This window comes from Vicia villosa, linkage group LG4, assembly GCF_029867415.1.
Source record: "Vicia villosa cultivar HV-30 ecotype Madison, WI linkage group LG4, Vvil1.0, whole genome shotgun sequence".
NCBI classification, from domain to species: domain Eukaryota; kingdom Viridiplantae; phylum Streptophyta; class Magnoliopsida; order Fabales; family Fabaceae; genus Vicia; species Vicia villosa.
Window position 1 is genome coordinate 171,070,237 of NC_081183.1, and position 13,752 is coordinate 171,083,988.

The window sequence follows — 13,752 nt, forward strand, 5'->3', positions numbered from 1 at the left end:
ATGTTTTATTTATCAATTCCGGAACATAATCGAGGCCTATAATAGAAAACAAAGCTTCAAATGAGAATACTTCTCTCAACTCTATGTTTCATATAAGACCCTTTTTGAATATTTTTGTCATGCTTGTAAAATGTAAGTTTGGATTGACATCTTTGACTTGATGTTGCAGTATAGCAGTACCATCATTTATACATTTTTTCCCTCTCTTCTTCTCCTATGCAGGACGGTTAAAAGAGTATTGAGGATGAGTAAGAGTAAAACAATTGAGTTGTATGGATTCGCTTATAATGTGACCGTGCCCGATGTAAAGAGATTTGTAGAGCAGTATACCAGGGAAGGAAGTGTGGTTGCTATGAAGATAAGGGAATGCAAAGGCCATACTCGAAAAGCATTTGCAGTTATTCAATTCGCTACTGCAAAACTTGCTACATACATGATGGCCTTACCTAACAGAACTTTGTCACCATTGCGATATAGGAACTCCTATTTGAAACTTCGGGAAATGGAAAGAGATATTGATCCAAAGCTAAGGGATGTTTTGGACAGTTTGGATAATGTGAAAATGTATTTTGGCTATCAGATCTCCAAGGAAAGGTTCTTTGTTTTATGGAGAAATGTGGATGTTTGTGTAGACTTTGGGATTGGGATGAGAAAGTTGAAATTCTCTATGTGCCATAACGATAGAAAGTTCAAACTCGAGCTTTCGTATGAGAATATTTGGAAGATTGAGCTGCATCGACCGCGGGATAAAACTGCAAAGTATCTCCTGATTCAGGTTGTTAAATTCAACATTTTGCATTTCCTTTTAATTTTTCATGTAATGCTAAATAGACTATACTGCTTTTAGCGCATCAATCTTATTTGTTTCTCTTCTGCTCGTAGTTGATTGGTGCTCCTCGGGTTTTTGAGCTTTGCATTCCTACTTCAGATGATGTATATAACGTATACGAAGATCCTTTGAAGAATTATTATAAAAATTTCCCCGATGAGCAATGCATCCGTTCGATAGATTTCACTCCTTTTAGTTGTATTGGGCAGTCTTCGGCTCTATGTCTAGAGCTTCCCAGTCATAGAGATTTTCCGAATTTCAGGGAAAACTTTGCTCATTACGAGGAAATTGAGGGACAATACACTTTGGAGAACGGAACACCTTTTTCTCACAATTTGGATGTTGTCCCTATTGTTGCTCCTCCTCAATGCATTTATATTCCATTTGATATCTTGTTTAAAGTAAATTCATTGGTTCAGCATGGTTGTGTTTCGGGTTCTGAACTTGATAATGATTTCTATCGGCTAGTTGATCTGCTTAGAATCAATGCAGAAGTTATCAAGCATGCTTTAGAAAAGATGTACTATTCAAAGGATTTCTGTTATGAACCCGCGAGATGGCTGGGAGATCAGTACATTATGTACATTATTACAAATAATGTACCTCGGTCACCGTATATATCTTTGGGCAACGGGTTGGTATATGTTCGCAGGGTTCAGATAACACCATGCAAAATATACTTTTGTGGTCCAGAGATTAGTGTCTCAAATCATGTTCTCCGTCATTTTCATATTCATATTGATAACTTTCTACGCGTGTCATTTGTTGACGAGGAGTTGGATAAACTGCATTCAGCAGATTTATCTTCACGCACTTCTGAGAGTAGGAGAACTGAGATATACTATAGAATTCTTTCCATCCTTAGAAATGGCATAAAGATTGGTGATAAGAAGTTTGAATTTCTAGCTTTCTCGTCAAGTCAGTTGCGTGAAAATTTCTTGTGGATGTTTGCTCGTACAAAAAATGGACTTACTGCTGATGCCATAAGGTATGTGATGGGAGATTTTAGCCGGATAAGAAATGTGGCTAAATATGCTGCTAGGCTCGGACTACCTTTAGGCTCATCTACTGAAACTCTAAGTGTTGGGTGGAATGAAATTGAAATTATACTTGATGTGAAGGTTAAACGCGGTTCAACCAATTATGTCTTTTCTGATGGAATTGGGAAGATATCTCTTGAACTTGCCCGGACCGTGTCAAAAAAGTGTGGTCATGATTCTATGCCATCTGCATTTCAGATTCGGTATGGCGGATGCAAAGGAGTTGTGGCTGTTGATCCAACCACATCAGTGAAGTTGTCACTGAGGAAAAGCATGCACAAGTTTGATTCAAATAACACAGTATTGGATGTTTTGGCATGTAGTAAGTTTCAGCCTTGTTATCTGAATCGACAGCTGATTACTCTCTTATCCACTCTTGATGTCGAGGACAGTGTTTTTGAGAAAAAACAAAAAGAAGCTGTTTATCAACTAAACACAATACTAACAGATTCAACAAAGGCACACGAGGTTTTGGACTTGATGTCTTCCGGGGAGGTCACTAATATTCTGAAGGAGATGCTTATTTGTGGCTACAAGCCTAATGTCGAACCATTTCTTTCAATGATGCTGCAGACATTTAGGGCATCAAAGTTATTGGACTTGCGACAGAAAACTAGGATATTTATTCCAAAAGGAAGAGCAATGATGGGAGTTGTAGATGAAACTAGAACACTAGAATATGGTGAAGTTTTTGTTCAATATTCTAACAATAGGCTCAGCAATCTTTCTAATGTAGTTAAAGGTAAGGTAGTAGTAGCGAAAAACCCCTGTTTGCACCCTGGCGATGTTCGTGTTTTGAAGGCTGTGGTAGTGCCAGCTTTGCGCCACATGGTGGATTGTGTTGTTTTCCCTCAAAAAGGTCACAGGTAGAATGTTATTGAGGTGTTGCTTCCCTATACTGTCAAGTTTTTCTTTTAAAATTGTATGTTGACACCAATAACTGGTTTCTATTGCCAGGCCACATCCAAATGAATGTTCTGGAAGTGATCTAGACGGGGACATCTACTTCGTTTGTTGGGATTCTGAATTGATTCCACCTAGAACAATTGAACCAATGGAGTATGATTCTTCCCAACCTATTGTATTGGATCATGATGTGGAGATTAAGGTACTGTCCTGTCCTATGAGCTTTACATCCATAACCAATTTTTCTTGTAGTTTTTGTATAGCTTTAGCAACTTGTGTATTGTGCATTGTGATCTTTGTTGTTGATGTTGCATTCTTTGCTGCTTTTATTAATAAAGCATTCACAATCAACATAGCACCACCGATATTTCAAATTGAAGGTGTAGTCTGGTATCTTACACGTGCCAATATCTGACACCAACACGACATATATTATATTCAATCACTTCCATTTTTCAAATTGGTCCTAGTGTCTATGTGTGAGTGTCATGTCTGATGTTTATTCGTTGCTTCAGAGCTCACAATTTTATACGAAGACTCATGCAAGTCACACGGTTATAGATCCTTTTATTTCGCATGCATGACGTATCTGATATATGATGATAACATGGTTTCATGGTGCAGGAGGTGGAGGAGTATTTTGCCAATTACATACTCAATGACAGTCTTGGAATAATTGCGAATGCTCACACAGTCTTTGCAGATAAAGAACCTGGTAAAGCAATGTCTGAGCCATGTATTGAACTTGCAAAGCTATTCTCAATAGCAGTTGACTTTCCAAAAACCGGTAACCCTGCAGAAATACCTCCTCATCTTTTCGTCAAACAATATCCAGACTTCATGGAAAAGCCTGACAAAACCACCTACAAATCAAACAATGTAATAGGAAAGCTTTTTAGAGAAATTCAAGGAATTTCAACAAAGGGTGGTTCCATTACATCCTTCACACTTGAACTGGCCATAAAGTCGTACGATCCCGAAATGGAATTCGACGGCTTTATGGACTATGTCGATGATGCCTTCTATCACAAAACCAATTATGACTACAAGTTGGGAAATCTGATGGACTACTACGGTATAAAAACTGAATAAGAAATCATTAGCGGGAATATCATGAAAATGTCGAAATCTTTCACCAAAAGAAGGGATGCAGATGCAATTACTATGGCCGTAAGGTCTTTAAGGAAAGAGGCGAGAAGCTGGTTCAATGACGGCGGTGCTGGTGTAGATTCTGTGAGTGATGTTGCATATGCAAAAGCTTCTGCTTGGTATTTTGTTACTTATCATCCAAGTTACTACGGTTTATACAATGAAGGTATGAATAGGGACCATTTTCTAAGCTTTCCATGGTGTGTTTACCATTTGCTTGTAAAAATCAAGAAGGGGAAAGCGAGGACGAGGATGCATTCCAGCTTGGAACAAATTTTTACTTTTAGTCATGTGCTGCGTCTTGATTGACAACTCTGCTTATAGTTATTGAACTTTGCATGTTCATATTTATGGTAATGTAATGTTAAGATATATAATGTTGAGTTGATAGAGAAGTTTTATCAACAATTTCCTTTTATATCATTTGTAATTATATGATGCAAACTCGTTAGTGATATTATTCATGCATGGATTTTTCTGTATTCTTATTTTGATTGTAAAGGGTAAACATGAAGTAGACTTAGCAGTGGTATTATTTATGGATTTTCACTATATACTTATTTTCTTCTTCTTTATGAGAAATTAATTGATATGGAGTGAATGCAGGATGGTCCTTCGATTCGGTATTCAAAACATTGAGTTAATTAACGGCAGACATTGCTTTTACTATAAAGTGCGTGGTTTCAGAATGAAGCGCGACTAAGAATTGTTAAGAATATATATATATATATATATATATATATATATATATATATATATATATATATATATATATATATATATATATATATATATATATATATATATATATATATATATATATATATATATATGGTAAGTGTCAGTAGTAGGGAGATAGTCTCACATTGAATAGGAATGCGGTGACTTGAACATTTATAAATGAGAGAACTCACCCATCTATCACCTTAGAGCGTGTTTGGATGAAGAATTTTAATGAGGGAAAGTAATGTTTTGAGGGAATTTGAAATGATTTGACCAAAATCTATTGTTTGGATACAAAAATGAAGAATTGTTAAAATGATGAAAATTTATGGAGTATTTCATCTAAGTTAAATTTAATCATTTTGAAATGACACCAAAAACCAAAGAATTTGAAATTCCTCTCATGTTCCATAGAATGTATTTGTTATTATTATTTCTTCAAATTTTACAAATTGGTCCTCAATTTTTCAAAATTATAAAATTGACCACAAAATTTTTTTAGAAATTGCAAATTGGTCCTTAATAATTTTTAAATTTTACAATTTGATCCTTCAAATTTTTTAAAATTGCAAATTAGTCCCTACTTTTTCATTTTTTTAATTTGGTCCAAAAAATTTAAATTTTCTACAAAATGACACCAAAATTCTAAGAATGAATTATCAAAATACTCCATCCAAACAAAACAATTTAAAAATGAATGGATTTGAATTGAATCATTTGAATTGCTTTGAATTTTAAATTACTTTAAAATCTCTAATTACCTCATCCAAACACACTCTTAAAGTTTTGGGTGAATAAGGGTGTGTCTCTCACAAAGGTGTCTTGTCCAACACAATATACTAATGCTCCCTAGTGAAATATTCCCCCAACATATGGTATCATGTGTCTCTTACTTGTATCGAAAAATCAACGGCGACACAAGGGTGGTGAGTAAGAAATGTTCCGTGTCAACAACGCCACAAGAGTAATAAGTAAGCAATGTTTCGTGCGGTACAAGTGAATGTGGAAAAAAGAGCTTCCACTTGAGGTGGAGCATTGTGGACTCACACTTGAGAGGGGGTGTTGATAATATATAGCAAGTGTGAGTAGTAGACTCACACTTAGTCCCACATTGAATAGGAATGTGGTGACTTAAGCATTTATAAGTGGAAGAACCCATTCACCTATCACCTTAAAATTTTAGGTGAATAAGTGGTGTATCTCTCATATGGGAAACCTATGTTCCTGCAACCCATTGTAGTTAGAAACAAATCGCAGAACCTATGATGAGACTTTATATGAGCGACCAGAATCTGGTGCGACAGACAGTTTGGGTCCATCAGGTATCGGGTTTGATCCAGTTGAGAAGTGTATTGAAGCTTTGAAGGGTAAGGCATTGATGCTTGCACGCCTTAGTAAAGTAGAGAAAACCAAGATGGTGGATAAGGCCAGGAGTGCCATTATCTTGGGCCTCGGTGATAAAGTTCTAAGAGAAATCGCCAAAGCGAAGGCTGCTGCTTCGATGTAGGCAAAACTTAAATAATTGTATATGACCAAGTCTTTACCTCACAAGTTGTGTCTGAAACAACAACTCTATTCATTTTAGACAGTGGAGCAACTGGCATAATTTCACAAAATTATTGATGATCTTGAGAATAAGGCTCTACTCTTGTTGAGTTTATTACCCAAATCATTTTATCACCTTGGTTGAAGTCTAATCGGAGATAAAATCCAAAGAATCTTTAAAGGCGGAAATTTTGAATATTGGTAATAGCTAGCTATAGAGAAGTTGGCGAGATTCAAAATATTTAAAATCACTCATTCTTCGAGGGAAAAACATTTGCGCCAACGTACTCTCCAAATTAACAAGCACGAGAAATCCCATAATTAATCACTCTTCCATCTAGGATAAAAACTCGTTTTTTTTAAGGGTGATAACTTCTCTACCCATCATAAAAAGTTGGGTAATGTAGCTTGAACCAATCATATAATACCATTTAATTTTATCATCTTTAATTATTTATTAAATGATACACTTTTTGGTTGTTTTCAATACATTTTATACTAGAGATAACTCTATCCAACTTTTTTGTGTTGGGTAGATATAAATTCACCTTTTTGAAGTATTAAATTAAGAACTATCGTGTTACATGATAAGTCATTGCGATTGTGATGTTACTTGATTTTGACTATATATGTTTAAACAAATTCAACACGCCCCTGACAAGCATTAACTTTTTTTTAAAAATATTTTTATTATAACTACTACTAAAGATACTCATCAATGACTCTAATGTCTTAATACATTTTACACAGACAACACATAACAATCAAACTATACACAAAGTGAGGTTGTTTTTTATAGATGTTTTAATAAGATAATAATATTATATATAATAAAAATTAACTAAAAACATTTTATAAACATATGCTAAGTTTTTTCCATGAGTTATATACTAAACAATCTCAAAAATATTATATGTCAATAAAAGACAAACGATTTCATAAAAGTTAAACCAAATGGACTTAAATTCCATAATGCTTTGAAACCGTAATTCATTCATTCCATAGACAACTAATTTATCACAAAGAAGAAAATAAGTAGATAGAGAAAGCGCATGAATAATACCACTGATGAGTCTTAGTCATATTTACAATCAAAATAAGAAACATAGAGAAAAACTCACGAATAATAACATCACTGATGAGTTTGCATCATACTTAAAACTGTATCAACTCAACATTACCACAAGTATGTACATGCAAAGTTCAATAACTAAGACCAGAATTGTTAATCAAGACGCAACCTGCGGCTGAAACTTTGCTCCATGCTAGAATGCATCCTCATGCTTGCATTCCCCTTCTTGATTTGGACAAGCAAATGGTAAACGCACCATGGAAAGCTTAGAAAATGGTCCCTCTTCATACCTTCATTGTACAAACCATAGTAACTATGATGGTAAGTGACATGATACCAAGCAGAAGCTTTTGCATATGCATCATCACCTCCAGAATCTGAACCGTCATTGAACCAACTCCTCGCCTCTTTCCTTAGGGACCTTACAGCCATAGTTATCGCATCAGCATCCCTTCTTTTGGTGAAAGATTTCGACATTTTCATGATATTCCCACTTAGAATTTCTGATTCAGTTTTGATACCGTAGTAGTCCATCAGATTTCCCAACTTGTAGTCATAATTGGATTTGTAATAGAAGGCATCATCGACATAATCCATAAAGCCGTCGAATTCCATGTCGGGATCGTACGACTTTTTAGCCAGTTCAAATGTGAAGGATGTAATAGAACCATCTTTTGTTGAAATTCCTTGAATTTCTCTAAAAAGTTTTCCTATTACATTTTCTGATCTGTAGGTTGTTTTGTCATGCTTCTCCATGAAGTCTGGATATTCTTTGGCGAAAAGTTCGCGGGGTATTTCTGCTGGAATACCAGTTTTAGGGAAGTCAACTGCTACTGAGAACAGTTTTGCAAGTCTAATACATGGATCAGACATTGCTTTTTCGGGCTCTCTATCTGCATGGACAGTGTGTGCATTGGCAATTATTCCAAGACTGTCATTGACCAAGTAATTTGCAAAATACTCTTCCACTTCCTGCACCATGAAACCATGTTTATGTACATATAATAGATTACAGGTTGCAGGGAATAAAAAGTTGATCAAGAAAAATTGCATATGCATGTAAAACTCAAAGGAGAGTACCTCAATCTCAACATCATGATCCAATACTTTAGGTTGGGCAGTATCATACTCCATTGGATCAATTGTTTTAGGTGGAATCAATTCAGAATCCCAACAAACAAAGTAGATGTCCCCGTCAAGATCACTTCCCGAGCATTCATTTGGATGTGGCCTGGTATATAAATCAGTTACAACTTGGGTGTCTACAGACAGTTTTAAAATAAAAATCTTGACAATAGAGGGAAGCAACATCTCAATTTCAACTAGCCAAAATAACAACATCCTAAATGGGTTTTCATTCACAAGGAACATACTTCGGAAAAACAAAAAACTTTAATTAGGAAATATTTTATCAATTATATTTAATTTAGATGTAATTGCAAATGCGACTTGAAACTCATAACTGCTTATGAAACATGGCTAAAAGAAGTGAAGACTAGCAAAATAGGAGTCTTAAAACAACATATTAGAAGGTTATCTTGAAGCAACTTCGCAGCAAAACCTTATAAATCTATTTTTTGTACAATCTTAGAGAAAGTTGTTTTTTATTGGATGCAATATTTAAATGTTAGATCACATATGGTTCTACAAAAATAAAGTTTTGTTGATCATGCGTAATGGTTGAACTATTGAAGAATCTCTACCTGTGACCTTTTTGAGGGAAAACAACACAATCCACCATGTGGCGCAAATCTGGCACATCAACAGCCTTCAAAACACGAACATCACCCGGGTGCAAGCAGGGGTTTTTCGCTACTACGACCTTGCCTTTAACTACATGAGAATGGTTGCTGAACCTGTCGTAAGAATATTGAACAAAAACTTCACCATATTCAAGGGTTTTAGTTTCATCTAGAACACCCATCATTGCTCTTCCCTTTGGAATAAATATCCTAGTTTTTTGTCGCAATTCCAATAACTTTGATGCCCTAAATGTCTGCAGCATCATTGATAGAAATGGTTCAACATTAGGCTTGTAGCCACAAATAAGCATCTCCTTCAGAATATTAGTGACCTCCCCGGAAGACATCAAGTCCAAAACCTCATGTGCCTTTGTTGAATCTGTTAGTATAGTGTTGAGTTGATCAACAGCTTCTTTCTGTCTTTTCTCGAAAACACTGTCCTTGACATCGAGAGTTGATAAGAGAGTAATCAATTGTCGATTCAGATAACAAGGCTGAACCTTACTACATGCTAAAACATCAAGTTTTTCATTCTCTGAATCATACTTGTGCATGCTCTCCCTCAGTGACAACTTCCAATATGAGGTTGGATCAACAGCCACAACTCCTTTGTACCCGCCGTACCGAATCTGAAAGGCGGATGGCATAGAATCATAACCACATTTTTTAGCCACTCTCCTGGCAAGCTCAAGAGATATTTTCCCAATTCCATCAGAGAAGACATATTCAGTATTTTTAACCTTCACATCAGGAATAGTCTCAATTTCGTATCTGCTGACGCTTAGAGTTTCAGTAGATGAACCAAAAGATTGTCCGAGTCTAGCAGCATATTTAGCCACATTTTTTATCCGGCTAAAATCTCCCATCCATTCCCTTATGGAATTGGCAGTAACTCCAGTTGTTGTACGAGCAAACATCCATAGCGAATTTTCACGCAACTGACTAGATGAGAAAGCAAGAAATTCAAACTTCCTACCACCAATATCTAAGCCATTTCTAAGGATGGAAAGAATCCTACAGTATATCTCAGTTTTCCCAATCTCAGAAATACGTGTGGATAAATCTGCTGAATACAGTTTATCCATTTCCTCGTCAACAAATGAAACACGCAGAAAGTTATCAATATGCTCATGGAAATGGCGGAGAACACGATTCGAGACATTAATCTCTGGACCAGAAAAGTATACTTTGCATGGTGTTATCTGAACCCTGCGAACATATACCAATCCGTTATCCAACGATATAGATGGTGACCGAGGCGGGTTTTTTGCACTAAGTCTGTACTGATCTTTCAGCCATCTTGCAGGTTCATAACAGAAATCCTTTGAAAAGAACATCCTTTCTAAAGCATGCTCGATATACACGACATTTATTTTAAGTGGATCAACTAGACGGTAGAAATCATTATCGAGTTCAGAACCTGAAAGACACCCGTGCTGAACCAACGAATTAACTTTGAACAAGATGTCAAATGGAATTTGAATTCCTCGAGGAGGAGCAACCATGGGAACAATATCCGGATTGGATGAAAAAGGTGATCCACTCTCCAATCTGTATTGACCATCACTTTCCTCATAATGTGCAAAGTTTTCCCGGAAATTCGGTAAATCTCTGTCACTAGGAAGCTCTAGGCATAAAACAGAAGACTGACCAATACAGCTGCAAGGAGTGAAATCTATTGCACGGATCCATTGGTCATCTCTACAATAGTTCATCAAAGGATCATCATATACACTTGTTGCACTTGTTGAAGTAGGAATATAAAGCTCAAAAACCCGAGGAGCACCAATTAACTAGGAACAGAAGAGAAAGAAATAAGATTCATCATCGTCAATTTTGAAATAAAAACATATATGAAAACACCCTCCTTCCACCATAGTTGATTTGAAGCATAAATGAGACATATCATACATTAAATGCAACAAAAGCATTACAAGACAAACAATATTTAAAACAAAAAAGGAAAAATGAAGTAGATGGTTTAAAACATTTGATAAAAGTCGAATTTAATAACCTGTATCAGGAGATACTTTACAATTTCACCCCGTGGTTGACGTAGCTCAATCTTCCAAATGTTCTCATACGAAAGGTCAAGTCTGAACTTCTTATCACCATGGCGCATAGAGAAACGCCATTTTCTCGTTCCACTCCCAAAAACTACAGAAACATCCTCCTTTATCCATAAAACGGAGAATCTTTCCTTCGAAATCTGACAGCCAAAGTACAGTTTCACATCATCCAAACTGTCTTCAACTTCCTTTGGCTTCGAATCAATATCCCTTTCCATTTCCCGGACTTTTAAATAGGAGCTCCCATACCACAATGCCGACGGATTTCCGCTAAGTAACGCCATCATATATGTAGCATGTTTAGCAGCAGTGAATTGAATAATTGCAAACGCTCTAGGACTCCGGCCTTTGCCTACTCTAACCTTCATAGCAAAGACACTTCCTTCACCAGTAAGCTTCTCTACAAATCTCTTCACATCAGACACGTTCACATGAGTAGGGAATCCATACAACTCAACTGTCTTACTTTTCCCCATCTTCAATACTACTGCATCAAGTAAATAATATCTTTAAACAGATGAAAACAATTTAACATATAAGCAGTTTGAAAACAGATATAGAAATAAAATCAACACTATATAGATTATTAAGTTGGATACTTTTACTAACTTTGGTAAAATAAAATTGACTAAATAATTACAGTAATTTAAACTCATAAGCATATAACTTTTGCAACATAATCAAACTAAAAACATGTAGAATTGATTCAGCTTTATACTAAGTTTGAGAATATACGATCTCATTTGATTAACAAACTGACCTTAATCCTGATCCAAGAATTATTATTATTATTATTTGAATCAAAGAAAACTGATCTACGAAGCGCAGACGCTGGAAACACAAACACAACCCTGACACTCTGACACATCGATTCAAGTAATAATTTGAAACAGAAATAAATAAATTAAACGTGATCACAACTATTAGTGTCAGTTACGGACACTAAGAGGCTTTTTTTAAGAGGTGTCGGTACTACAGACTAACTGATTCAAGAAATTCCCACTCCATCTTTTACCCTCATACAAGTGATTCTTCCTTGAAAGTAAAAAGTGAACAAAGTATCCAAAAATCATGAAATTCAGTAAAAGAAACACATAAGGAAATGAAGAAGAGAGGGAAAAAAACAAGAAACAAATAAAAGAGAAGAAAGAAGAAAGAACCTTGAGTCAGAATATGAAAAATGCAAACTTGATAGATGAAAATCACACAATTTCTTGAAATATACTACACTGCATTTCAATTACTGAACATTATCAACGAATTACAGAACATGAAAAGAAAAACAAAACGGTGCTGAGAAAGTGATGAGTGATGATGATGGTGACTGACCTTGGTTGAGAAAGCGGAGAGACGATAAAGAGAGAAAGAATGAATGTCGTCAATGCGAGGTCAACACAACTATTCGGAGTCTGTGAAAAACGGTTTCCAAATTTTAATACAATGAATCAAAACACTTTCTATTTTATTTCTGTTTATTGCATCGCCCTTTTCATCTTCAACTGTTTCTAAATACTCCTTCATATTTAATTATTTAATAATGTATTCTTTTTCATATTTAATTATTTTAGGGAAAGAAAAAAAGACTTTAATGATTTGAGATCATTTTTACATTATTTAAAATTAATATATTTAAACTAAATCACAATATACTAGTATTATTTTATATTTCTTACTATATTTGTAATTTGTAATGTCATTTAAAAATATATAAGATTCAAAAAAAAAATAGTATAAAGAATTGTTTCTAAAAAAGATTTATTTTTTATATTTTTTAAATTTACAAGTTTCCAATCAAAATGCTTTATGACATCTAATCCATCTTAGATGACTCATTTAATTTCAAATGCAAAAGAATTAAACAGATTGCTTCCTTTTGGAATTTAAACAAATTTAAATATTAATTTTTTTAATATAATATTCAAACACATTTATATTTTTTTAAGTATGCGCTTTGTAAAGTAAGTTTTAAAAGGTATTTTTTTTTTTTGTAATTTAATTATTTTTTCACAAAAAATTAAAGGCACTACAACAAGGATTTGAAAAACTCATTATTTAAAGGTTAAAAAATTACAAATTAACCCATACATCAACTTATATTTTTAATGAATTAATAAAATATATTTTATTCATATTCTATAAAAATTTATAGCCCCACATCAAATTAAAATTTATTTATTTCCGTTTTGTAAAATGATATATACTATTGTCACATTTATTCTTTAAAACAACATTTTTAAAAAACCTTTAAAAAAAATAATAAAAAAATAATAATTTATTTTAGAATTATATTATAAAATCTAATATTTAAATTTATGTTAATTTAAAATAATAAAAGCAAAATAATTTGTTCATAATTAAATAAAATTGTATTCATTTATCTATTAGACAAAATATTGATATGCATGAATCTTTGGACTTTTTGAAAAGATTCACTTGAAGAATATGGATTGCTCGAATACTTAACCATTTTACTTGAAGCGACTTTGACGATTAACTGTTCCACAATACAACCTTCAGTCATTAGTCCACTAATGAGGAAACTTCAGTCAAGTCACACATAAATATTTTCATCCTACACACTCCGTACACTAGAATATCTAGTGACCTAATTGTCAATCTCTTCTACAGTAAGTCAATAAAAAAATTCACAGTTATCTCTTTCTTCACAGATACTTTA

General features: G+C 34.2%; 2 protein-coding genes across 5 annotated transcripts; one reads left to right on the top strand and one right to left on the bottom strand.

Annotated features, from left to right (window-relative positions):
• The first annotated feature begins 240 nt into the window (after window positions 1–240).
• LOC131600282 (RNA-dependent RNA polymerase 1-like) lies at window positions 241–4,306 on the top strand. Its single transcript, XM_058872468.1, has 4 exons — window positions 241–775; window positions 883–2,735; window positions 2,827–2,977; window positions 3,400–4,306. The coding sequence occupies exons 1-4, from the start codon at window positions 245–247 to the stop codon at window positions 3,865–3,867; spliced, it is 3,003 nt and encodes a 1,000-aa protein (XP_058728451.1). The 5' UTR covers window positions 241–244; the 3' UTR covers window positions 3,868–4,306.
• Window positions 4,307–7,181: 2,875 nt separating this feature from the next.
• Window positions 7,182–12,540, bottom strand: LOC131595912 (RNA-dependent RNA polymerase 1). 4 transcript variants are annotated; one of them, XM_058868440.1, is made up of 6 exons: window positions 12,405–12,531; window positions 12,236–12,304; window positions 11,021–11,559; window positions 8,968–10,799; window positions 8,345–8,495; window positions 7,182–8,236 (listed from the first exon to the last, which is right to left on the bottom strand). In XM_058868440.1, the coding sequence occupies exons 3-6, from the start codon at window positions 11,549–11,551 to the stop codon at window positions 7,418–7,420; spliced, it is 3,333 nt and encodes a 1,110-aa protein (XP_058724423.1). In that variant the 5' UTR covers window positions 11,552–11,559; window positions 12,236–12,304; window positions 12,405–12,531; the 3' UTR covers window positions 7,182–7,417. The 4 variants fall into 4 exon arrangements, with proteins under 4 accessions (XP_058724423.1, XP_058724419.1, XP_058724418.1 ...); XM_058868436.1 differs by having other exon boundaries at window positions 7,183–8,236; window positions 11,021–11,562; XM_058868435.1 differs by lacking the exon at window positions 12,236–12,304 and having other exon boundaries at window positions 7,183–8,236; window positions 11,021–11,562; window positions 12,405–12,540.
• Between the last annotated feature and the right edge of the window lie 1,212 nt (window positions 12,541–13,752).